We start from the raw sequence: 26,421 nt of genomic DNA on the forward strand, positions 1-26,421 counted from the left end.
CTCCATATGGGCTGCCTTGCATTATGTAGTTCATATCATATGATCAAAATGTTTCCTGGATACTTAGGAAGAATTGGCCTCTGTATTTTCTAAGCTTCTCTGGGATTCATCAAGGGACTCAAGGCTACCAGTGAAGTAGTTTATGATACAATTAACTCTTTCATCATTGTAGAACCTTCTTTTGGAGCAGGGTATGGGTTATTAGAGGGTCTGTCAAACTGCCAATAATAAACTGATCACGAAGCAAGACCACCTTGCTTTAAAAAATCAAAGCCAACATGGTAAGTGCTTCTTTAATATATCATGTATTATACTTGGTTGGCACCATGCAAAAGCCTCAGAGAACTCCACCCAAGCAAATGGATTTAAGACTGGGATATTTCTCAGCTTAGAGTTTTAAAAAATCTGAGAACCTGGTGGCTCACACCTGTAATCCCAGCACTTTGGGAGGTCGAGTCGGGCAGACCACGAGGTCAGGAGATCAAGACCATCCTGGCTAACATGGTGAGACCCCGTCTCTACTAAATATACAAAAAAGTAGCCGGGCATGGTGGTGGACATCTGTAGTCCCAGGAGGCAGGAGAATGTCGTGAACCTAGGAGGCGGAGCTTGCAGTGAGCCAAGATCGAGCCCCTGCACTCCAGCCTGGGCGACAGAGCATGACTCCATCTCAAAAAAAAAAAAAAAAATTATTTTATATCTTAGATCCACAGTAAAGATATGTTTATTAAACTATGGATGACAACAACAAATGCAGAGATGTATTCTAATTTACTCTTGTTAATGGATTGGGTTCTAACCATCATTGCATTGAGTAATTAAAAGACACTTAGAAAATTATGTCTGGGTGGTGACCAGAGTTCCTTAAGGCCTTTGTTTATAATTCAGGCAAAGAAAAAAAACTGTGGCCAACATTTATAAGGTGAAAGGATGAGCTGTCCAGTCTATTCTACACTGCATCTCAACCAGCTTCGAACTCATTAATGCAGTGAAATTAGCAACATTGTTCTATCAGGATTAGAATCTTGTAAGAAATATGCTTGAATGTGCCGTTACAAGATGGCAGGACACTAAGGGGTGGGCATTACATGAGTGTTTTAAAATTATTCTTTACACAATTACATCTTTAAGATATTTCATAATACAAATTTAAAGGTCAGAGTATTCATTAATTTCCAAAATGCACTGAAAGGATATAGAAGCACTTTTCTGAGGGTAATTCCTGGACTGGGTTAAATGTGATAGCCCACAATTACGCTTTAAAATTTTTGGAATTAGTTACCAAATTTAAAAATGTAAACCATTTACATTTGAAAAATCCAAATTTCCAGTTTCACTTGAAACACTTGAAGAACGGGTAAAGTTGGGTCTAGATTATGGCATGGCAACGCTGGGTTAAATTGAATATTAAGACATACACTCTCGGCTGGGCATGGTGGCTCACGCCTGTAATCCTAGCATTTTGGGAGGCTGAGGCGGGTGGACTGCCTGAGCTCAGGAGTTTGAGACCAGCCTGGACAACATGGTGAAACCCCATCTCTACTAAAATACAAAAAACTAGCTGGGGGAAATAAATGCATGTACACAAGAGCATGAGATACCACTGCCACAGGAATAAAATATTCCACATATTAATGAAATTAAGGAAAGTAATCAAAGATGAACCAGACTTATTTCCTAAAGTAATATTTTTTAAAGAAAATTTACCCTGTTCATATTGTTACTCAAATTGACAGAATTCTGAGTTAATATAGTATAAAGCTATCATTTACTTCTGATTAAAATATATCTGAAGGCCAAGACAAAAACGTAAACACAGTAATATCAAAAACTAACATGGCAGTCAAGCATTAACCAGAATCTGAGAAAATTTTCTTTTAAAAATAACATCAGTGAAATTCAAACAAGAAATATAAGCTATCGAATGTATGGCCTTCAATGTGTGAAACAGAAGGATTGGACATGCAGACCAATGAAAACTAGAAATCCTGTTTCTCAAAAGGCTAAATGTAAATTTGCCATATGACCCAGCCATTCCAATCTTAGGTACATACTCAAGAGAAATAAAAACATATATCCACCAAGGACTTGCACAGTAATATTCCTAGCAGCATTGTTCATAATAACCAAAAGTTGGAAACAACCCAAAATTCCACCTACTGGTGAGTGAATAGATAAAATATGATATTTGCCCAATGGAATATTATTTGGCAATTTACAAAAGGAATGAACTACGGATACATGGTATGACACAGATGAACTTGAAAAACACTATGTTAAGTAAAAGAAGCCAAACCTAAGAGACCACATACAGTGCAATTTCATTTATATGAAATGTCTAGAAAAGGTAAATTCATAGATAAAAGAAGTAGATTAGTAATTGCCTGGAGGTAGTCAAAGGGAAGGAAGAAATAGGAATTAACAGTAAATGGGCATGAAGAATCTCACTACTATGGTAATTAAAATATACTAAAACTGATTTATAGTCATTGTTGCACAACGTGGAAGTTTACTAAAAAATCACTGAATTGTACCATTGGAAATGGATTAATTATATTACATGTAAAATATGATTCAACAAAGTTATTTAAAAAATCAATCAGGCAGCTAAAACTTCTGCATCCCAATCATATTTTCCCCAGTACATGCATAAGTACTGCACAGACAATACTGTAGCTCTCTGGTGGTTAAATATTCAAACAAGTAGGAATTAGGCAAGGAAAAAGAGCTAGGTGACTAGCTGTGCAATGAATCATGAGATATATTCTTTCCTTATCCAAACATTCAGGGGAAGAAACATAGGTAGAAAAGACTTGGGAGCACCCATGTTGAGGTTTATTCTTTTTCATATATTAAAGGTAGTTAAAGAACAACTACAAACTTCTTCAAATATTTCTGAGATATGTCTCCCTCAGAGTTAGTGTACCTGAGTGCTGCAGTAGCAGCCTTTCCTACTTCAAACAGGCCAGAACTAGCTGAATGTTTACTATCATCAGTAATTGAGCTGGAATTGTGCACGTCAAGCTGTTCTATATCTTGGCTCTGAGAAGGGGCAACTAATAGCAAATGGAGAGTGAGAGGAACTAAGAAAAAAAGCCACACAGTGAGTATCTAAAGCCAACATTGAATCTATAAAGAATGTTTGACATTCAATGATGATATTTTCTAAGAGAAAGAAAAAGGAAAAAAGAAGATAAAATTGCACTGAGTCAAAACAAATCAATGAGGAAAGGATAGTCTTTTCGACAAACGGTGCTGGGGCAATTCGAGATCCACATGCAAAAAGATGAATTTAGACTCCCGACTCACTCTATACATGAAAATGACTCAAATTGGATTGTAGATCTGAATGTAAGAGCTAAATCCATGAAAGTCTTAGGAAAAGAAAAAACATTGAAGTGAATCTTCCTGTAGGTTAGGCAAAGATTTCTTAGATGCGACACCAAAAACATAAGTGATGAAACAAAAGAATACAAATTGGACTTGATCAAAATTGCAAACTTTTGCACTTCAAAAGACACTATTAAGAAACTAAAAAGACAAGCCTAAGAAGAAAACATTTTCAAATCATATATCTGATAAAAGACTTATATCCAAAATACAGATAGAGCTTAAATTGGAACTCAAAAATAAGTAGAAAACCCAATTAAAAATAGGCTAAACATTGTGAATAGACATTGCACAAAATAAGATATATGAGTGCACAATAAGCAGATGAAAAGATACTCAACATAATTAGGGAAACAAATTAAAACCACAATGATGTATCATTTGATGCCCAGTGGACTAACAATAATAAAAAAGATATACAATCAGTATTGAAAAGGGTGTGGATAAATCGGAATCCTCATCTGTTGCTGGTGGGAATGTAAAATGGTGCAGCCCCTTTGGAAAACAGTTGGCAGTTTCTTTAAAAAGTTAAACACGAATTCACCATATGACCCCCAAATTCTAATCTTAGCTATCTACCCAAGAGAAATGAAAACATATATCCACAAGAAAATTTGCATGTGTGTGTTTATAACAGCATTATTTATAAAATTAGAAAGTATCCACTGTCCAAAAACTGCTGAATGAATAAACAAAATGTGGTATATACATACAATTGAATATTATTTGGAAATAAAAAGAAATGAATTACTGATACACGCTACAGGGATGAACCTCAAAAACACTGGTCTAGGTGAAAGAAGCCAGGTACAAAAGGTTACATATTTTATGATTGTCATTATATGAGATATTCAGAAAATAAAAGCTATAGATTCCAAAAATAGATTCGTGGCTGATTGGGGTTAGAGCTAAGAACAGAAGGTGACTGCAAATGGACATGAGAGATCTTTATGAAGTGATGGAAATGTCCTAAATTTGGGTTATGGTGATGGTTGCATAACTTTGCATATTTACTAAAAACCATTAAATTGTACAATTAAGTGAATTTATGGTATGTAAATCAAACCTCAAAGCTGTAAAAGTAAAATGCATCAGGATGATTTAAAAAGTCAGCTTAAAAAAAGAAAAAGATCCCCCAAATATTTCTGAAAACTATTTGCTATGAGAAACAGAAGATAGCTTTAGAAAATATTGTACCCTTAAAAAGATAACAAAGATGGCCTCTATGAACTAACAAGAAGATCATAACGGGAGATGAAGCTCTGAAGACTAGGAAGCTGTCAGGAATAAGAAAACTCAAAAAGGTCTTTAAAATTCAACACAAGAATGAAATTTTGCACTGATGTCTTTAAGGAGCACAACTGACATCGCAGAAAATTGATTCCATAATATTGAAAACAAACTTGAAAATTATCTAAGGCCACAGAGGAAAAGGATTAAAAAATGAAAGGATGAGAAGGTAGTAAGGAATACAAAGCAAAGAAAATGCTAAGAAGAAAAAATAGAGCACATATGATTATCAAATCTATAATACAAGAAAGCTTTTCTGAAATAATGAACACACAAGTGTTAATTTTCAGAGTAAAAGGTCTGTATGTTCTGGACATGTTATAAACAAAGACCATCACCTAGATATGACCAGGTGGTATTTCTGAACCGGGTATTCTTCTTTAGCTACCCAGATTCATGCTTGCTCCTTCTCTGCCCTGCTCTGTGCTCCAGGAGGCTGACTTCTGCAAACTTTACCCAGGCTTTCTCCCCATCGGTTGACTCCTCCTTGGGTTTGGCCAATAGAAGGCACTGGCAGGCACGCTGACAGGTGGAAGGTGGGAGAAGAAATGGTTCAGAGTATTTCCCCTCACTACCTTTCTCTTACAACACCACATTTTTAGGCAGTAGCTAAGTCCCCTTCAGGCGATAGATCCCACTGGGAGGACCCTACTCAACGGTTAGTTTTCACTGGCCTCTATAATACTATTTCCTCAGCTATGTCTTCATTTCTCGGGGTGGTGATGGTTTCCAAGAGTAGCAAGATTTTTCTGAATGCCTTGCCAGCCCTGGTTTGTTCCCATAATCCTGCCCATACTGCTGTGAGTAATAATCTCTTTTCATTTGAACCATCTTGGGTGAATTCTGTTTCCCACTGGGGAACTCAGATTAATATAAATGATGAAGAAAAATATCCATAAATACATAGAGAGAAAATAATCTGACCTACAAAGGAATAAAAGTCAGACTGATCTCATACTTCTCCATTGCAAAATGAATGCCAGGGCTAATATATAATAAGACATATTTTTTGACTCAATAATTTCATTCTGCCATTCCTGTGTGAAATCAACCAAAGGCTATTTTCAAAAATACAAAGGTTCAGAAAATATTTATAAGCTTTTTCCTGAAAAATCATGTCAAGTATTATCTAATCAATGAAAGACTAGTTAAAACTATGATCTCAGAATTGTAGAAGCTGTGGTTTAAAATCATTGATAGCATTGAATTGTTTGAATACCTATAATTTTTTTTAACTTTTATTTTAAGTTCAGTTGTACATATGCAGGTTTGTTATATAAGTAAACTTGTGTCATGGCAGTTTGTTGTACAGATTATTTTATCACCTAGGTATTAAGCCTAGTGTCCATTAGTTATTTTTCCTGATCTTCTGCTTCTCCCACCTTTCACCTTCCCACAGGCTTTAAAATGGAAAGTATATACTATAACAATGAAACATTTAGTAGTAATAATTTTATCTATAATCTCACATTAAATTAACAAAGAACAGGCTGTAGTGTAAGGAGTTAAACTAACTGAAAGAATTTTTTTTTTTGAGATGGGGTCTCACTCTGTTGCCAGGCTGGAGTGCAGTGGTGCGATCTCAGCTCACTGCAACCTCCACCTCCTGGGTTCAGGCAATTCTCCTGCCTCAGCCTCCCAAGTAGCTGGGATTACAGGCACGTGCCATCAAGCCTGGCTAATTTTTTTGTATTTTTAGTAGAGACGGGGTTTCACCATGTTAGCCAGGATGGTCTTGATCTCCTGACCTCGTGATCTGCCTGCCTTGGCCTCCCAAAGTGTTGGGATTACAGGCATGAGCCACTGCTCTCGGCCAGGAATTTTTTAAGTTTCATTTTTGATTTTGGCAATTGGGAAAACTGAGAATTGTACATGTATTACAGAATAAAATTAACACTAGTAGAATTAAAAATAGGATAACTACTTTCAGAACGACTCTAGAACATAATTATTCTAATTTAAACTTAGCCATACCGCTAAATGAATAAACCCAATAGCTACATTTTACCCTTGATAGATAATACTTCCCATATAACAAATATTCCTAAATACACACAGTTGGATCACTTGATAAAGTTCTATGAAAATTTTTCTTTTCTTCATATGCAAAGAGGCAGTGGATACAACTACATACTAACATATTAGTTGCTCATTATATATCAGAATAAATAAGCAATTGGTCTAATTATTTCTACTATTATTCAAGGTTCTTGGCTAATGTAATGGTAAGAAACTGTTACTTTGTGAAGGAAAGAAAAAATTAACAGTTAATTGTATTAACCACTTACCCCCATGATTAATTGGCTACACAAATTTAAATAACTGAGCTAGCCAGCAGATCAATGTAGAATACTCTGAATTTTTAATTTTAAGTGCTTCTAAGTTGAATCATGCTGAATATAAATGCTCCAATTAAGTGAAATATATAAGTATAAAATGGAAAATGTTAGGAAAGGCTAAATGACAACTTCAAATGTCATCTTCAAATGTCATTTACCATCTGGATAAAGATCAATTTAACTGACCCTGAAATGTAAAAATGGAATTAGGACAGAAGCATCAAATAAATAATTGTATTTCCATTCAAATTCAGTCAGGTCTAAGGTCTTCAACATATAACTGAAATTCTAATTTGGAAAATACTTTCCAATATGCAGTAAAATTGCACATTATATTTACTCAAAAGTAACATCACAAGTATTTGAAAACAAAAGAACTGAGTAAATTATAATTTAAGAAGCTAAAGATGAGCTCCTATGACAGCAATCTTATCTTTCTAAACCTCTTCTCTTGCCCAAACATTTATTGATATTTTTTATATGTATCACTGTGTGTGTAAGTGAATTAAATAGAAATATAATTCTTAAATTCAGAGAACATTAAATTTAGCTGTGGAGTCAATAAAAACTACAATGCAAACTAAATTATCTTGTGCTTGACCACTTTTGATCAAAGAACAGTTCTTCTTTCTCTGCTACTCTGTTTCTTTTTGGGAAGCATATTTATCTAGCAGTAAGGTAGAAGAGAGATATTTAACAGGACAAATCAACATAGTCAGCCCTGTTGCCCTGTTGATGAATGCAGTGGCAGGTAATGCAGCCAGATTATCTCCCTGTCCATCAAAACATTTGCAAATATGAGCTAATGTATCCTGAAGCAGTAAGGACTAAATACAGGCCTAGTGGAAGAGGCAATGGGTCAGATGGAAGAAGTTAGCATGGCTTTATAATGAAGTGAGATTTAAAGGTGAATTTCAGAGAGTAATAGACATTCATGAAAAAATGGAAAGAAAAAGCATTTCAAAGTTCTGTAGAAAAAGTTGGGGTCCTAGGTAGCTCTAAAATTTTATTCTGATAGACTTCAAAATTCTTTCCAGGAATTGTCTTAATTAGCTAACTTACAGCTACATGGTGTTAATAACAGTAACATCTGATATGGTACCATACAATTTATAAAGCACCTTCACATATGTTACCTCATGTTACCCTTGTGAATAGACTGGATAGGAAAAATATTTATTTTCCTTTAAAAGGTGATTAAATTGAGAGTCAGCTATTACGTGACTTATCTGAAGTAACATAGCTATTACATTTGTAAAAAGTGAGATAGAATTGACAGACCTGAAAACATTTTTCTAGCCCTATGTTCCTAGTTTTTGCTCCAAAGATTCCCTTTCTGTAAGATAAAATAGATTTTTCCCTACAGCCACCTTGGAAGTCTTCTCTCAGTGTTTACTCAAAACATTCTCTGATAGACCCTAGAGTATTATAGAGGATTATAGATTCTAGGAGTATTGAGGTTCCCTAAAGAGGGTAGGTTATTTGTGGGTCAGGAAGAACATGAAAGTGGCAGTGGAGGGGCAGCCTGAGTCCTTGCAGTGAGGCCATGCAGCACTGATGACTGCAGACCACGCGTTGGAGGCAGACAGACTTGGGTGTGGGCCTGGCCTGCTAACTGGTGACATTAACCTCTCTGAGCCTTAGAGTCTTCATCTCTAAAATGAGGCTATTAACAACATAATTATACATAAACTATCTAGTTCAGCCGCTGGCATGTAATTAGCACTCAACATTGGTGGCTACTGAGCCACTGCAGCCCTGGGGTAATTTTCCATATCTCTCCAGCCAAATTAGCTGCTAAATCAATTGTCTCAGACATTGAAGATATCAAGCAAATTCCAATGGATAGTCTTTGGGAGTGACAGGATCTGCAGTCTTCTCTCATTCCTTAAACCCACATTTTACATTTTTTCACCAAAGCTCAAAGAAGTTAAACTGCAGAGCTGATGCCCAAGATGTCAGAGTTGTCTTCTTGTTCTTGGGTTCCTGTCCCCATTCCCTTTCTCAAGAATCCAATGGTACCTTGTTTCAGGGAAGACCTGTTGTTTCTGGGGGATAAATGGAATTTGAGAGATGCAAAGCAGAGTGCTAGAAGTTTCTAGAAGGTAGTAAGGTCTTGGGAGATCTCTATTTCTGGAAGTGGGGTGAGGCTGGAGTTACCCATCTACTTCCTTTTCATCATGTTTGCACTGCACTAAGCACCATGGAAAGAGCCCTGGTTCACAGCCACTTTTTTTTCTCTCTGCAAAATCAGGCATGAAACACCTTGCTTAATTACCATTTATTCTCTTTTCGAAATTACTTATTGTTTATCAACTTTGTGCCCTGTTCTCTTTTGGTTATTGTGGACACAGTTAATAACATGGACTTGGTCTTAATAACATGGACTCAGTCTTTAGTCTCAAGGAGTTTACAGTCAGGAAACTGTAAACAGTTTCAGCAGGAAAAAGTTATATACAAATCAAGTAAAAATAATTATTGTAATATTACAGAAGAAGGTGGTCTCATTGCCTATATGCTGGGTACTGAACTAGACGCTGAGGGTGCCACAGGGACCAACACAGGAGCGGCTCTTGTCCTCTTAGAACTCACAGTCTGGTTGGTCTTCTGAGGACTTCATGAGAAGTATTTGGTATAGTAATGTGTATGTGAAGCTATAGTCAAAATACAACCTGTATGAGGCTCTTTCCTATTAGAAAATAATTAACTTGTGGGCAATGACTATCCACCTGGTGACATTATCTGTTATTCCTTATACATATTATATATATGCTTCATAAATAGTTGCTAAGTGAAAGTCAGGTCCAAGTTTATATGTTTTTATTTTTATGTAAAAGGCTGAGACAGAAATAAGATGCTATTTCTGCCACTACTGGGAGCAAGGCCATTCACAGGCAGCCAAGGGTGGCCATGGTAGAGGGGAGTGGTGGAGAATAGTGTCGTTTATTACTGTCCCAAAGCCTGAACGCACCACATGGACTATTTAAGTTACAACTGTGCCCTGATTATCTCCTAAGGAAGGGATTGAGGTTAATTGAGGTCTTTTCTGCATGAGGTTGATGTCTGTCACACATACAAAGGCCAAGTAATCTCAAAAAAATTTTTATTATGCTCTTGAAAACATAAAGACTTGCAACTTCAAAAAACATCAGAGAAGTCATAGGGAATAAAAATAAATTTCAATAATAACAAAATACAAACATTTGGATGTTTAGCTGAGGATCAGTGCTGGTAATGGCCACATTCTGCGGTGAGAGCCTGGCAGCCTTCCAGGGGCAGGAAGCAGGGGCAGATTTCATTCTAAGAATCGTATGGTTAAAAACCCCACCTCAAGACTTTTTGCAGAAATTAGAATGTTTAGGGGCCATCATTCAACACCCTGGTTTATTTACTGGAATAGATGATGAATTCTTGTGTTACCACATGGTCTTTGTAGCTTCCTAGAGTGTACAGCCAAGGCCACATCAAAAGGCATGCCTGGATTATTAGGGAGTTTCAACTTGTACTCATTCCCACATATCAGGTCTTCAGTTGTAATTTCTACAGCGCTAACACAGGCCCTGAGTACTGAGTAGCAACGGCGAGATAACTGTGGGTCTTACTTCCTGTGTTAAAAATGGAATCAACCTAAATGCCTATCAATTATAGACTGGATAAAGAAGAATGTGGTACATATACACCATGGAATACTATGCAGCCATAAAAAGAAACAGATCACATCCTTTGCAGGGACATGAATGGAGCAGGAGGCCATTATCCTTAGCAAACTAACACAGGAACAGAAAACCAAATACTGCGTGTTCTCACTTACAAGTGGGCGCTAAATGATGAGAATACCTTGACACGTGGAGGGGAACAACACTCATTGGGGTTTTTCAGAGGATGGAGCGTGGGAGGAGGGAGAGGATCAGGAAAAATAATTAATAGGCAATAGGCTTAATACCTGAGTGATGAAATAATCTGTACAACAAACCCCCATGACACAAGTTTACCTATGTAACAAACTTACACTTGTACCCCTAAACTTAAAAGTTAAAAAACAAAAAAGATACATGTTCCTCAAATGTCCATTTTTTTAAATTAAAAAATGTGTATCTGGAAAAAAACTTTCAGTAGGGGCCTTCAGTGGGTGCAAACTTGGAGTTTAATGCAACGCTTTGCCATCTATATCTTTATATCCTGTGTTATCTACATGGCCACACTACACCAGGCATTCAAGAAACAGCTGTTAACTGACTATATGAAAAAATAATTATAGTATTTAAATAATAGTAATGAAACTGAATTTTATACCTATGAAACTTTCAGGGAGAACAGAGATGGATAACTGACAAAGTAGAAAATGATATATTTATAGGAAGCTTCGAGAGCACTCAGTTTAATTTCTGCATTTACATATTAAAAACTGAGGCCTGTAAATTTTAAGTTATTTGCTCAAGGTCATAGGGAATGACAGATGAGGTCTCAAAGCTAGTTTCTAGACTCCATTATACGTGTACTTTCTAACAATCACACTCAAATTCATGGCTAATGAAAAAATGACTATTATCTTTTCTGTAAAATTTTAACTCATAATTTGTTGATTCTATAGAAAAGACCTGTCAAGTATTTAGAAGGCTCATTTATCCATGATGGTTGCATGTAGAGTCTGTGTATAACTGCAACTTTTTGTTGTACTATATTGATTTTCTTCATGATTGCCCCAGAGGCCTCACATAAAACTCAGTGTTGCTTCTGTATCTGGTCACAGCTAGGAAATGAATTCTTTCAATATTTGGTCCCCAGCCTTGAGTGATACTAAACTCAGAGCTGTTTCATAACAATGTACATCCCTTGGATTAAGTTTTTCTTCACCTTCCCAGCGTTTTTACCTAATTTTAAAACCCTTATTTCAATAGTTTTATGGCTTTATTGTGAACCATTTCAAATTCCCCCTCCCCCGTCTTTATTTATTTAGTTTGATACGGAGACTCGCTCTGTCGCTCAGGCTGGAGTGCGGTGGCGATCTTGGCTCACTGCAAGCTCCGCCTCCCGGGTTCTCCTGCCTCAGCCTCCCGAGTAGCTGGGACTACAGGCACCCACGACCACGCCCGGCTAATTTTTTGTATTTTTAGTAGAACGGGGTTTCACTGTGTTAGCCAGGGTGGTCTCGATCTCCTGACATCATGATCCACCACCTTGGCCTCCCAAAGTGCTGGGATTACAGGCATGAGCCACCACGCCCCGCCTCAAATCTCCTTTTAAGGTAGGTTGGATACAGAAGTCAGTGAAGTAAACAACACTTCAGTAACTATATAAGTAATATACTTCCATGGAGATACTTAACATGGATAAATTGCTAACCTCACAGAGGTGAGTCACTCAAAGTTCAGCCTTGAGCCCTTGGACCAAGTTAAACTGGCCTCATAGAGTTCAGGGTTGGAGACTTAACTCTTATGAATATGCTTCATCAGCAAAAGCAACAAAAATTTAAATATACATGTATTAAACAATTTTTGGGAAGCCCATTACGTTGCACACATCAAAATCTATAGATATTTTAGATGGGAACTGGAAATGTACTCAATAGGAGATGCTTAATCGGGTAAAAACCTGTATTTGTTCAGCACTCTACAGTTTCAATAATATGTAGTGCAAAATTTCAGCCAAGAAAGGAACTGGAATCTGATCAACAATGTGGGGGTGTGCCATGCTATCCTGTATTTTTATGTAAATAAGAAATTTGAAATTTATAATAAAAGCTCATTATATTGCACAAAAATAATCCACCAATTTCTGATCTGTGTACTACTTTGCTTCTAATGGGGACTTGGCATCTGGGTAAAACAGTCATTTACGTGTGACTGAATATTAAAGATCACTTCAGAGTACATGGAACTGTATATCTAATTTCATTTAAAAATCCAATAAAATTTATAATGCCTACATAAATACATCTTTAAAAATGCATTCATAGGCCGAGGTGGGTGGATCACAAGGTCAGGAGATTGAGACCATCCTGGCTAACACAGTGAAACCCCGTCTCTACTAAAAACACAAAAAATTAGCCGGGCGTGGCGGCGTGTGCCTGTAGTCCCAGCTGCTGGGGAGGCTGAGGCAGGAGAATGGGGTGAACCCGGGAGGTGGAGCTTGCAGTGAGCCGATATTGCACCACTGCACTCCAGCCTGGGTGACAGAGCAAGACTATGTCTCAAAAAAAAAGAAAAAAAAGAAAAAAAAATTCGTTCATAACACATGGCAACTTCCTGGAAGAAAAGCTTTTCTATGCTTACCTGACACACTCTTCCTTTTTTTAAATTTAGTCTCTTATTCCTGCCCATGTTATTCGACAAACTATTGGCTCTGAGAAGATATGACTAAAATAATAATGTTTAATTGATGCATCTAAATATATGTGTGGCCATTTCATTTTAAAATATCAATGACTACAGTTTTATTTTAAAATGTTAAGTAAACTACCAGAACCAGGGGAAAATATTTGCAAGAAATGCCCCATTAAAGCGTCTCTTGGAATGCTTCTTTGCTGATTTATCACTCAACATTTCTTTTTCACATTTTATTATTCAGGTAAACATTCCCTATTAGAATCAAGTGTAGCTATGATCAGTTCTTTATTTTATATAAGAAAATAAATAGGTAATTGTAAATATATAGTACAGAATTTGCCTATTAAACTGTTCCATTTGTAAAGAGAATCTGGATATACAGATATACTCTCAAGGGACTCTAAAAAACAAGAATAACAGAGACGCTGTTAAAATTTATAGTACTAATTATTTTTGTGTTCTAGAATGAAAGTTCATTGTAATAAATAAGATCTATTATACCAAGTGCACAAAAAATAAAAGTCCAAGATAGATGGTGCTATTTCAGTAGGCCAGTTAAGAACCCTCTGGAGCAAAGACTGGGAAAAGTTAAGAAAATTATTTTCTTTTAAGAATCTTGTGTATGGGTGAGGTATGAGACAATATAAGGAGTACAGATTCTGAAAAGAAAAAAGATCTGATAAACAGTTCTCATCATCATCATCTTACTCTTTTTCTTTGCTCCTCTGTTGGTGAATTCTTTGCTCAAATGTCTCTTATCAACACTTCAACAAGCACCAGACCTTAAAAGTGACACCAGATGACCCTTCTTCTCCTGATGATTACAAGGAGTTTCAAAGCTTTGAAAATAAAGTTCACTGCTACAGCAGCAGAACCTCATGACAGGCAGTGATCCTCAATTTAACTGGAGCAAAAACTCACCTCTCACAGAGAATGCATTGTCCAAAGCCTCCTCCACAACCTCACTTTATCCTATTTGTGTATGAACCCATTCTGGCGTTCAAAGAGCTAGTTGTTGTTTACATGACATAACTTTAATTAAAAACCTCTGTCTCTTTGATCATTTGCAATGTTGAAAGATAGAATGCCATTTTCTACAGGTTACAGAAAGGTAAAGGCATTCTTCTACAGCAAGAAAGCATAGTGCTGGTAGCAATCAGTGTTTTATAATTGGGATGAAAATGCTATTAAGATTCGAAGGCAGCATTCGAAGAGGTCCCTCTTGTTTGCAGTTGGTCAAACATCAGCTATTTCAATACAAGCAATGAGATGCAATAGATGCAGCTAATTACCTCTATCCTGCCTCTACTCAATTCTTCTTACTCCCAAGTGCCTACTCCATCCTCTCAGGGGGAGAAGATAGACAGATAGATGTGAGGAGGTGCACAAGACCTTGTGCAGCCACCAGTCCTGAGAGCAATTGGTCAATACCCTTGAAGCTAATTAAATTTTTAGCAAACAGTTCTAAACTGTAGCAGATGGTCTATTGGTCCCAGCGGTGCTGTTCAACATCTATATGACTCCATGTAAAGATCTAAAATCTTGGAATTGGAGGATTGCTTCTCTAGAGTATATTCTATGATTTTTTGACTTTATAACTAGTGTCTTTTCTCTTAATGGAGAGCTTGGCCTGGTTCTACTTTTCTCCTTTAAAAAAATGACACGAAGGGATGACAATTCATCACTCACCAAATTAACCAAGTTGGTTAACACTCACCAAGGGCTTGAATATGTTTTCATTTTACAACCAGTGAAGCAGATGGTTAACTGAAGTTGTTGCAAGTCATCCAAGGAGTAGCTTACAACCGTTATCCACAGAGTAAGCCAGTTATAATTGCAGCTCAGTTTTAATATTTACCGTTTTAGAGCATCATAAAATTACCATTGCAAAAATCTTATCTGAATGAAACATTTCTGATTTCTAAACATATTGTTAAACTACTTTTTCTATTTCTGACACTTTTCTGAACACTATGAAGGTCAACCTCAAATGGATAATTATAGAGAACTCCTACCAGAATATTATTTGGTTTTCCTTTATTATATTTAGTATCTTCCAGATGTTTATCTTCCACTCTTTCTCCCTTCCTGTTTTTTTTTACTTCTGTTCCCCACCACCTTCCATCTTCTCAAATCGTGAATGCCATTTTCCTAATAAAAGATTACTTTAAAGGCTGATGTTCTGCATATATACTCCTAAATTATTTTTACTTTTATTGTTGTATTCCCTAATCAGGCATTGACATTTGGTTTTTTGTAACTCCAAGGAGAATCAAATTGCCTCTTTGGTATGAACATATATACCCACACTGCTTGGTGCTGGAACAGCATTCTCCCAACCCAGAAATAGAGCCCTGAAGGAGGAAATAGTCACAGGGAAGAGTGTGAGCAAAAGAATCAAGGAAACGCATCTTTACAATCTCCTGAGGACATTCCCAAGCTCTACCCTTTCCTCCTGGTGGCCAGATTATTTTGGCTTTTATTTTAAGATAGGAGAGGTCCCATCGTTCTGGCTAATGGATAGACAGTCTATGCATATTTTCCCCTTTAATGGAAGTAAAGTGAAAATCAGAAAGCTCTTATGCCATTCTTAAGTACAATTTTTCAGGTATCCACTTAAAACATTCACATGATACCAAATTAAAGGCATTTCTTTTTTATCTCCGGTAATCAAGCGAAGTTTGTTTGTACTTGAATGTTTACAATTTAAAACATTCAAGGAATATGAGAGAGCACAAGTAACGTATGAATAGGGAATGGCGCCTATGAGACTGACAATGAACATTCTCTTTGCTTGCTCACAGGAAGCTATTAGATTGTTGCTGCTGTGGGTTGAATTCTGTTCTCTCCTTCTACCCTCCCTGTCAAATTCATATATTGAAGTCCTAACCCCCAGTTGCTCAGGATGAAATCTCATTTGGAGACAGAGGTATTTACAGAGGTAATCAAATTAAAATGAGGGGCAGGTGTGATGGCTCATGCCTGTAATCCCAGCTCTTAGGGAGGCAGAGGTGGGAGAATAGCTTGAGCCCAGGCAGGTCAAATGAGGTCCTTAGGGAAGACCCTAATCTAATATCACTGATATCCTTACAAAAAGGGGAAGTCTGGAAACAGAGAGCTACAGGGAGAATGCCATGTGACCATGAAGATGGCCATCTACAAGCCATAGAGGGAGGCCTGGAACATATCCTGCCTTCGCAGCCCTCAGAAAGAACCAGCCCTACTAACACCTTGATTCCAGACTTCTAGACTGCACAACTGTGAGACAATACATTTTTTTGCTGTTTAAGCCACCCAGTATTTGGTATTTTGTTACAGCTACCCTAGAGAACTAATACAGTTACCTACTTTACTTTTTTTTTCTATAAATGAAAGTCAATTTTTGACATACCTTCAACTGTACATTATTGTTGAAGAAATATATACTTATAACTATATTAATTTCATATTTGATCTTTTAACTTTAGGGAAAAAATCTTTGCCATTCCTTAAATGGCAATGTTCTGAATTTCATGAGGAAAATCTTACATACCAGAAAAAGATGTTGAGAATCATCAAAAACAACCTTTCAGTGTAGAACTGGATAAAAGTAGACAAGTACAAGTTACAGGCCTTTTAAAGTCACCCAGTTACTGGTGAAAATAGATCACACAGCTCCCAGTCTCCATATTTTTCTACTATAGCACAGAGCGACTCCTAGCTAGTAGCCAAGGATTTCATATCATTAAAATTTTTTTTACTATTTTGTTATGCTAAAAATTGTTTAAAGTCAGGATAATATAAGTAAACGGATCACAAAAAATAGTTTATTCCACTGAAACTGTGTTCTTCAAAGTCCTAAGACATATTCTTAATCAGACTGTTGATAATTGCACTGTTATTTGCACTATATTTTTGTACCATTTTGAGATAAGCACAGCAATGACAGGTGGGTCAATACCTCAGTCTGTGGAAAGATTAGAATTTTCTTTAGAATTCTGCTTATCCAAGCAGAGGAAAATTTTCGGAAGACAACTTGTGCATTTGCTATTTCTCAATGGTAGTTTTCACAAGTTGCATTGTACATGTTCAGGTAGCTATCAAAGAAAAGTATAATTTAATTCTAATTAAATTGCTATTTATCTTAAAGCTAATCATTTCTTGATAGGTGTTTCTGTCTCTTTTTTCCTCCATTTCTTTACCTTGATTCTGTTCTTTTAGAAGACTTATGGTAAATACATTTGGAATCTTCAAATAGCTGACATGAAGGAGAACTTTGACTCTTCTACCCTAAAGGATATAACTAAGATGAGCTGGCTAAAGTTGCAATTAAATATATATCATGTAAAAAAAAAGGAAAATCTTTAAACAGAGCTATGATATGATACAATTGGCTGCTGTGAAAGATCTTCAGGGATAGTCACTGGTGATATTGTAAGCATTAGAACATTGTGGGAAGGGCTGGCTTTGCTATATAGAGACTTCAAACAATGAATGAATTAGATCAAATGGACCTTAGAGTCTTTTCCATCCTAAAAATTCATGGTTCTATGAACTCAATAGTAAGTAATCTCATGGGGCTAATTATTCCCCTCAACTATCACAAGTCTCATTCCTTCACACGCTTGACACTCTTTGCATTTAATATGCTGTGGAATTGATTTAATTAACATACATTTAGAAGACACAGAGATGAAACACAGAGATCAGTCAAAGCTCGTACATGTCGAGTTAGATACCGTGTTTAGGTCAGAATCTTTCGTTGCTACTCATTTATTAGTATGAAATCATGTATTTTTTACTATTTGGGTAAGAGTAAAAAATTGTCCTGCAATCATAAAAGAAATTTTTTAACAGTCATATTAGTCTTTGGGATTCTTTTTCAAAGGGCTAAAAATACATAGTACACCATGAAATAATCAAATACTAACCTCTTTCATTTTTTCCAGTTCATTCTGTAAAGCTTGCTTTGCAATTTCAACTTCTATGAGCTGTTGCCTCAGTTTCTCATTTTCATCTTCTGTTGTTGTTCTCTTTTCTTCCACATTTTCTAATTCATGGTGAAGTCTCACAGATACATCCTTTGCAACCTGAATTAAGGTGTTTGTAACAATAAAATATAATTAATGACAATATAATAAGGGCTAAAATTGTATTCCTATTGAAAGCATTAAAACCCAATATTTATATGGTGTTTACCATGTGCCAGGCATTATTCCACAAAGTATACATATAAGCCATTCACATATATCAATCATTTAACCCTACAAAAATCCCATGGGATAGGTACTATTATTACTTCTATTTTGTAGATGAGGAAACTGAGTCTCAGAGAGGTCAAGGTCACACAGCTAATGAGTAGACACTGCTGGGCTAAGAGGCCTGGCAATCTGGCTCTAAATTTTGTTCCCTTAACTTCTGCACTACTCTGTGGTAACAAATGTTCTATTGCATTTTATCACATGTAGAGAAATTTCACAAATCTCCTTTACTTCAACAAAACTATGAGGTAGATGTTTCCATTATAATCTATGTTAAAGAATGAAAAATTGAAGTTTTTACAAGTAGTGGGTTGGGCTTGAATTTCAGTCTTATAACTAGAATTCCAGTTGCTTAATCTTAGTAAAGTTTTAGTCCTTGAGATTATTATTTTTTGAATGACTGTGCATTTTTGCCTCATATTTTGAGATTATCCTGGAAATTCTAGGGTTTGGAAGAAAAGTGGAGCAGTCTGGTGTAGAGGCTTAGGACACAGGTTGTGATTTTGGACTGAGTGGAGAGTCAGCCTGGCACCTATTAACTGTTTTCCAGGCCTGGGCACTTAACCTCTGTAAAAGGTGTAGCTTCTGCACCTATAAAATGGTGCCTTAATAATCCCTACATTGTAAGATTTTTTTTCCCTTGAGAATTAAATGAAATAATAATGTATGTAACAGTGTTTGCTACAGCGCTTAGTACATACTAAGCACTCGACAAAAGTTAAGGAAAAAAGTAATACGTCTTTCATAAAATGTTTACACGTAGCTTTCTTTAAAACAAAGATTACACGTGATCTTTAAATCCCAATGAAGTTAATGCAATGAACAGTATACTTATTTGGTTGTGCAAGGAGATTAAGTTAATATCTAGTTTGCATTGTCAATGAATCTGCCTACAGTCAAACTGAACTGGAGACCATACCTGTCTAGAAAATGCACTTCAAGGTTGAGATTTTTCCACTGGAAGAAATTCTGAAGGAACAATTGCACTTAAAAAAAATGAGATTATTTCATTTACCTCACACCAAACAGGCTGCAAGTTGGTTATCTGTTTTTTTTCCCCCCTCCTCAGGGAGTCACCTAAGTGGCAAGTGCAGAAAGGAAGAAGTCCTGGAAGAAGGAGGTGGAGTGGACACTTGCTGAAAGAAATCTTAACTCTAGTATCTTCCCAGTGCAGTTCCTATTTTGGGTTTCAACTCCCCCAGAGGAGTCCTTTTAGTGCAGCTCCTGACTGCCCGATTCCACCGGCCTTCTCTCAGTAGACAGACTGAAGGGCAGATCAAAGGCTAGAGCCTGCGCTCTGCCACGCCCTTGCTTCTGCCCAGAAGGGAGCCTTCTTCTCATCACCTCTTGAAGAGCCACCTTTGCTCCCAGGAGAGCACACTTAGCTCGTTTGCTGCCAGGCCCTCCACACACTCTGCACTCTTTAGAGCCACCTGCCAGTTCTCTCCCTTCTGAGACCCTAGTATTTTGTGGTTAGCGCTACGAAACTGTGTCCCTAAGGCTCCTTGCCAGTCGCCACTGAAGACTTCTCAGCCTAAAGAGCCCTTGGCCAAAGTCCCCACCCACCGCCCCTGCCGCGCGCCATTGAGCCCCCGCGCCGCAGACCTTGAGGTCCTGCTCCAGGCTGCGCAACAGCTCCCCGTCGATTTCCCCGGTCTGGGCGTAGCGGAGCCTTTTGCGCTCGGCTTTGCGGAGGCGGTACTGCAGGATCCGGCAGTTTTTGTTGGCTCTCTCCAACTCGTGGCGCATTTCCTGCAGTTGACAGGCATCCTCCTCGAAGAAAGTGTCCCTCATCTCGTCCATCTCGGTTCTCAGCTCATCGATCTCGTTCTGAGGCGGTGACAGGCCGCGTGTCAAAATCAAACTCGCTTCCAGCCCTTCCGACACACACCGTGCACACCCCATTCCAATTCCAAATTCTCAGCTTTAATTGCCCTCTCTCTCCACGAGACAGGAGTGACAAGGAGCTGAGTACAGAAGAGGAAACTGGGGAAAAAAGGCCCACTTTAGGCCCTCTCTCGTTCTCTTACTCTACCTCTCTCCAGGAAGAAGTGTGACAACCCATTATAATTAGAGAAACGGAGGCCCAGATTTGAATTTAAATGAAAACCTCGCGTTACTGAGAGCAGATTCAAATTCAGACAAGGCCTAGGAAACCCCCTCCCTCCTTTCTTGTTTCCTCCCTCTTCAAGGCTCCCTAACAGGTTAGCAGCCTCTCATCCCTGCCGGTACACGCCCTAATCCTCCCAGGCCCACTCTTCCCATCCCCCAGCCGGGTCCCCCCACCCTCCTCACCTTGAGAGTCTCGTTTTCCTCTCGCAGCTTCTCCATCTCCTCTTGCATTTCTTCCTGCTCTTGGAGCTGCTGCGGGTGCGGCTGCGACGAAGGGGGCGCTGCCGCCTGCATGCCCCCGCCGCTCGCGCTGCCCTCTGCGCTCTGCTGGGGGCCCTCCGCCGCCGCCGCCATTGGGGAGGCGGAGGCGACGGCCAGGGTCTCGCAAATGGCAGGGGGGCCAGAGACCGGGGAGCTGCGGCTACTGCTGCTGCCGCCGTTCTTAGCGTGCATCTGAGCCGCGGCCGCCGCCGCCGCCGCCCGCTCCTTCTTGAGATGGAACTGGATGAGCTCAGACTGCAGACATCCTTCCTTCCAGTAGCTCCCTCCACCACCGCTGCCGCCCCCCGCAACGCCGCTTCCGGAGTTTCTGCTGCCGGTTCCTGGGGTTTTGCCCGCAGAAGAGGAGGACGGAGAAGGGGAGGCCCCCTCCCCGCCGCTGCCGCCCCTCTGCTGAGCGCGTACGCCTTTCCCTCGCCAGCCCCTGGGCGGCGGCGGCTGAGGAGCGCCCCCCTCCCTTTCCCCGGAGCCGCCGCCGGCTCCTCCTCCTTCCCCGCCCCCTCCTCCCCCTTCTTCGAGCGGAGGGGGTTCCCCGAGTTTCGAGGGCACGGACTCTAGCTCCCGAGGCGGCTCCTCGGGCGGTCCGGGCCTCCTGCCGCCCAAAGCGGCCAGGGTCGCGGCGGGGGCCGCTTCAGCACCAGCCACAGGCTGGACAGCTCCCGGAGCGGCCCCTTTAGGCGCCAGGGGCGTCGCCTTCTCGGCCCCACCTCCGCCTCCTCGGATGCTGGCGGGCGGCCCGGTGCGGCTCCCGGTCTTGTTACCCTGCTGTTGCTGCTGCTGCAGCTGCTGCTGCCGAACAGAATTGAGTTTAGTGCCGGCCCCCACTGGGGACCGAGTGGCCGCGATTGTCTGTCGCAGCGAACTGTCCCTGGGTCTAGCGGGTGACTGAGCTCGCTGCTGCTTTCTGCTGCTGCCCTCCGGGTGCAGACGAGCCTCAGTGGCTGCAGCGGCGGGAGAAGCTGTTGCTGTGGCAGGGGCAGCGCCCCCGGTTGGTGGCTGACTCATGGCTAAGAACCTACCAGATGCGATTTGGAAGAGCCCATTACTAGATCATCCTCTTCCCTCTTCACCGCCGCCAACCTTCCTTCCTAAGCTGGGACAGAAACAAAAGGAGAGAAGAAGACAACATGTCTGAATTTTTGCAGAGCAAAGGGTGATATTGCTCTATTTGGACGGCGCTTAATAGAAGCTTTGACTTTAGGAATAGGATGCAGGGCTGTCTTTAGGAATAGGATGGAGGGCTGTCAATTCTCATTTTGCCCAGGGTGGCGCTGTCTCCATCTCACTCCACCTCAGCAAAATGACGGATCTGAAAGCAGCTGAACCTTACATTCTCATGGTAGCAGGCTTTGGAAAGGGTGAGATACAGAGTCAGACAGGAATTGATGGAAAGGGAGATATAAAAGAAAAGAGGATAAAGTGGAAAAGAAGCTTCAGAAAGAAAAGATATCCATATATTAGAGTTGTCAACTCTGCTTTTACAACTTTGGCTTTCCTCACCATCAAATCCATATGTAAAGCCTAGCTTACTGGAGAAAGTTTTCATTTAATTAGTATTCCCAAGTTCAATTAGAGGAAAAGGGTTATGATGTAGGGCTCCTAGAGAATATTTTCTATGGATAAATGACACTTTCCCCAGGCAGCTCCAACCCTTAATGTTGTTTTTGGGAAAATGCACCCAACTTCCTTTATAATAGAACTAAAAGAAAATATAAATAATGAATGCCTTTAAATCAATCTCAGTTTCAAGAAAATAATAGCATTAAGAATTGTCTATATGGGTTAGTTATTAGCAACCCCAAAACGTATTTTTTCCCTTTTGGGAAATAATTTTTAAAATACATTTGGAAAAGTTGTGGTCAGTTCTGCAGTTTCCTAAGTTTCTGGTGATGAATTTTCCTATGCTTACCCAGTTTTGTAGTCTTATGAATCACTTTAGTTTTAAGTGTAATTGCTAGATAGAAAATATTTTCATTCTTAGCCATCTTCTTACATCGCATATCATAGGCAAAAGTTGTACTTTTTAAAGTGCCCATTTCCTCCCATATAGCAATTCTGAGACAGAACCCAGAAGGCTGGTGCATCTTCCCTCATGGTGGTAAGATCAATTTCCAGTATGTGTATTTCCAAGATAAATCCGTCACTAGCTTCTTTAATCTGAAAAATAGCAAGTTACTGCCTCATGGGTTCCTCTCCCTAGGGATCCAGGCAGCTAGTCAATTAGTTGCCTTTTCCTTAAAATTATTTCTGTCTAAAGCACTGAAAGGGGCATGACTAGGCATAAATTTCTCCTTTAACAATATTTGTTCTATACAGAGAGCAGATTACTTTACTGCCAGTTATTTTACTTGCATTATTCTTGTTAACATCTATTGTTAGCATCACAACTTAGCATGCAGTAATTCCTCATTTTATAAAGAAATATTACCGAAGGGTTCCTAATCCACCTCCCTTTCTGTTTCTGGCACCTCCTTCCAACTCACTTTGAAATATAAAGGTGAACAAAGAAGACATTGGGGGAAAATTGCCCACCAACTTGTTTTCTACATCTTCTCTCCCAGCCGCGATACTACTAGAATGTCTGGCCTAGTTTATCGTCATGGGTGGCACTAACATTGTCTAGCTAACTAACTTATATTGCCAATGCAAACTTATTTTTGTTTTTAATCAGGCAGAATAATTCCAGAGCTGAGAAGCCAATTTTAAACTCAGCCCTCAGACAGCATTAACCCAGGCGAAAGCTTGTGTTCCAGTAACTGGGCTCCACAATCAAAGGTATCCGGCTGCTGTCACGTGGTTCCCACAAAGTGACAAGATGCTGCATCTCTTCAAGGCTTTCCCGGTGAAAATTATCACCCAACCAACCCCGGCACGGCTTAGACCAACACTTTTAATCTCAAGTTTTATCCGCCTGCTAACCCACCCCATCATTCATCCCCAACCCTTTAGAAATCCAGAACTTGCTCACTTCTCAGCAGAGGCGAGGTTTCCAAGTAGCTGAACAAATCAACAGCACTTTCCTTCTGATATTCCGGGTATCTCAGGGTTTATTATTGTGCCTTTCTGCGCCGAGGAAAGTTCAACTTCATATTATTGTACGCGACTTTCCGGCTGAGCATGACTTTGGGCTCGCTCGCCGCAGTTCCACACCCACTCGATTTCTCCAAACAATGGCGGTAACGTCAAGATTCAGCTGCCCACAGAGCGGGTGACTTCCCGGCGGTCCGCGGCTGGGCTGGAGCTGCAGCTCTCAGCAGGCTAACACGCGAGGTACCAAGCTGGGCCAGACGCTCCCCAGGAAGTGCAGAGATGTTCACGAGCTGACCTCACCGAACTGGGCAGGAGAGAAGGCGGGATTGCAAGGGACGATAGGGTAGAAGTAACCAAAGAGAGGTTACTTTCAAGAGGAAAGAGAAGAAGGCGGGGAGGGGGACGGGGGACGGGGGTGGGGAGTGGCGGGATAAAGAGACAAAAAGGCCAGAGCCACGCCCGAGATGGAAGATTGGCAGCAGCGCTCAAACTCCTTGCTCTATTCTCTTATCCCGTACTTGGCAGAGGATCCCCAAACCGCTCGAACACGGATGCACTGGTTTCCTGCAAAGCTTTGTCCTGGGTTCGGTCATTCTCCATCAATTATTTACTTGAGCTTCTTTTCCAAGGAGGCGGACTAGAACAGCCTTCCGGGCGTGACTAACATCTCCTGATGCAGCTGGCTGGCGGCTGCTGGGAGTTCTCTTTGTTCACTCACTTTAATTCTCAGTCGAGCTCTCCACGCGGTGCTCCCTCCCCACCCCCAGCCCGGGCGGAGTCATCAGATGTCGTTTCCACGAATAGATAATGGTTGCCATGATGGGACCCACCGTCCCACAGACAAAGGGTTCTTGCGAAGCCACGACTAATTTAGTGCAAACCGAAATAATATCGGCCCACAGAGATCCTTTACAGAACCGTTTGCCTTCAGTACGTTTTCCTGTTTTCTATTGAGTGCCGGTTTCTACCGTGAAAATGAGTAATTGCTGGGATCCATAATCTTTATAGTAGTGCATGCGAACAATAACAGAAACCAGGAAGAATACATTATATCAGCCTAAAAGGGAATTCATTTAAAAAGAGGAGTTCAGAATATACATGTCTTTACAATTTACACTAACCCATACTGTTTCACAGTAATAATATTTTTAAAAATTAAGTGGAATTTTCTCTTTTTCTTTTCAGTTTCTTCTTTCAGTGGGGGGCGGGGGGCATGGGAGCCTCCCTTCTACCTCTAAGAATTCCTTTGTGAGCTTGAGTATGAGAATAAAAGTAAGTACTGCTTTTGAAAGGGCATTTTAAAATTTAATTTGTCTTACATTTATATGGTGATTTTGTAAGTAAAAGGAAGAAGATATCTTGAAATAATAATAGCTTTTTGTGCCAACATGAATTTTGGCTTAAGAGATTCAATTTTCCAAGTGTTGATCTTGCATTAAAAGTGAAATAAAAACAATTTAGGAGTAGTTTGCATAAAAGCAATTATTACAGCAAAATAAAAACATGCTCAAGCTCTGGTTATTCTTATCTTTAGAGACACATAAAACAAATATGATATCACGATAAAATCATTCATGTTCCAAAATAGGTATTAAAAGCCAATTTTGAGCCTGGCACTGTCCAAGGTACTGGGATGCAAAGCTGAATCAAGAAATTGTCCCTGTGCTGGGGACACTCAAGCATACTGGTGAAAACTGAGATAATTTCCTTATTTTCTTTCAAATACCTTTGGGAACAGGAAAAGTGACATCTGTGACATTTATAATAAAAAGCCCACACCTCGACTAGCATACCAAAAATAAAGGAAAAAAAAAAAAGCAAGTGAAAATGTAATCACAAGTTGGTTTGAATTTATATTAGGCAATTTCTTATTATGTACCCAAACTTGAGCTGTAATATCCTCAATATCAAGATGCACATGTCTCATCCAATCAAAATGGATAAAGTAGATACAAATATTTTTCAGCTCAATCTTTACCAATAAAATATTGATACTGTAAACACAGTCTAAAGACACAGAATATGCATAGTCCTGCTTCTCTAAGAATTTTTACTCTGCTCAGGCATCTATGTTTTGATTTTTTTTCCGAAAGCGGTATCATTTATTTCAGTGCAAATAGTAACTTTAAAAAGTAAAATAAATATTAAGAATGGATTATTATGTATCCTTAAATCAAACAATGTGTCTAAATGTTTCATTTTATAATTTAGTATTATGCAATTTCAAGGTTGAAAACTGTAATAATACAGAATAAGTATAAGCAATATTTAACATGCTTGTTTACCCATAAGTATGCCATAAGAAAAATAACTTCTGAATTGGATATTTTCCTGATTTATTCCTTTATTTGCTGGTTAAAATTATATTGCTTCAACTAAGCAAAACTTAAAAATGATTATTCAAAGGCTTTTTTC

The 26,421-nt window shown here is 39.2% G+C and overlaps 1 protein-coding gene across 2 annotated transcripts in view; it reads right to left on the reverse strand.

Moving 5' to 3' along the window:
• The window catches only part of MTCL3 (MTCL family member 3), a 45,981-nt gene extending 21,280 nt beyond the window's left edge, over window positions 1-24,701 (reverse strand). Inside the window, exons 1-4 of one of the 2 annotated variants that reach the window (XM_003950919.6) lie at window positions 23,945-24,701; window positions 20,881-22,069; window positions 20,191-20,415; window positions 18,256-18,414 (exon numbers count right to left, since the gene is read on the reverse strand). In XM_003950919.6, the coding sequence (XP_003950968.1) occupies window positions 18,256-18,414; window positions 20,191-20,415; window positions 20,881-21,981 (1,485 nt within the window). In that variant the 5' untranslated portion in view covers window positions 21,982-22,069; window positions 23,945-24,701. Of the gene's footprint in view, window positions 1-18,255; window positions 18,415-20,190; window positions 20,416-20,880; window positions 22,070-23,944 lie in introns of those variants that run through there. The other variant, XM_054686289.2, reaches the window with a different exon arrangement.
• Between the last annotated feature and the right edge of the window lie 1,720 nt (window positions 24,702-26,421).

The sequence above is a fragment of the Pan troglodytes genome, chromosome 5, assembly GCF_028858775.2.
Source record: "Pan troglodytes isolate AG18354 chromosome 5, NHGRI_mPanTro3-v2.0_pri, whole genome shotgun sequence".
Lineage (NCBI taxonomy): Eukaryota > Metazoa > Chordata > Mammalia > Primates > Hominidae > Pan > Pan troglodytes.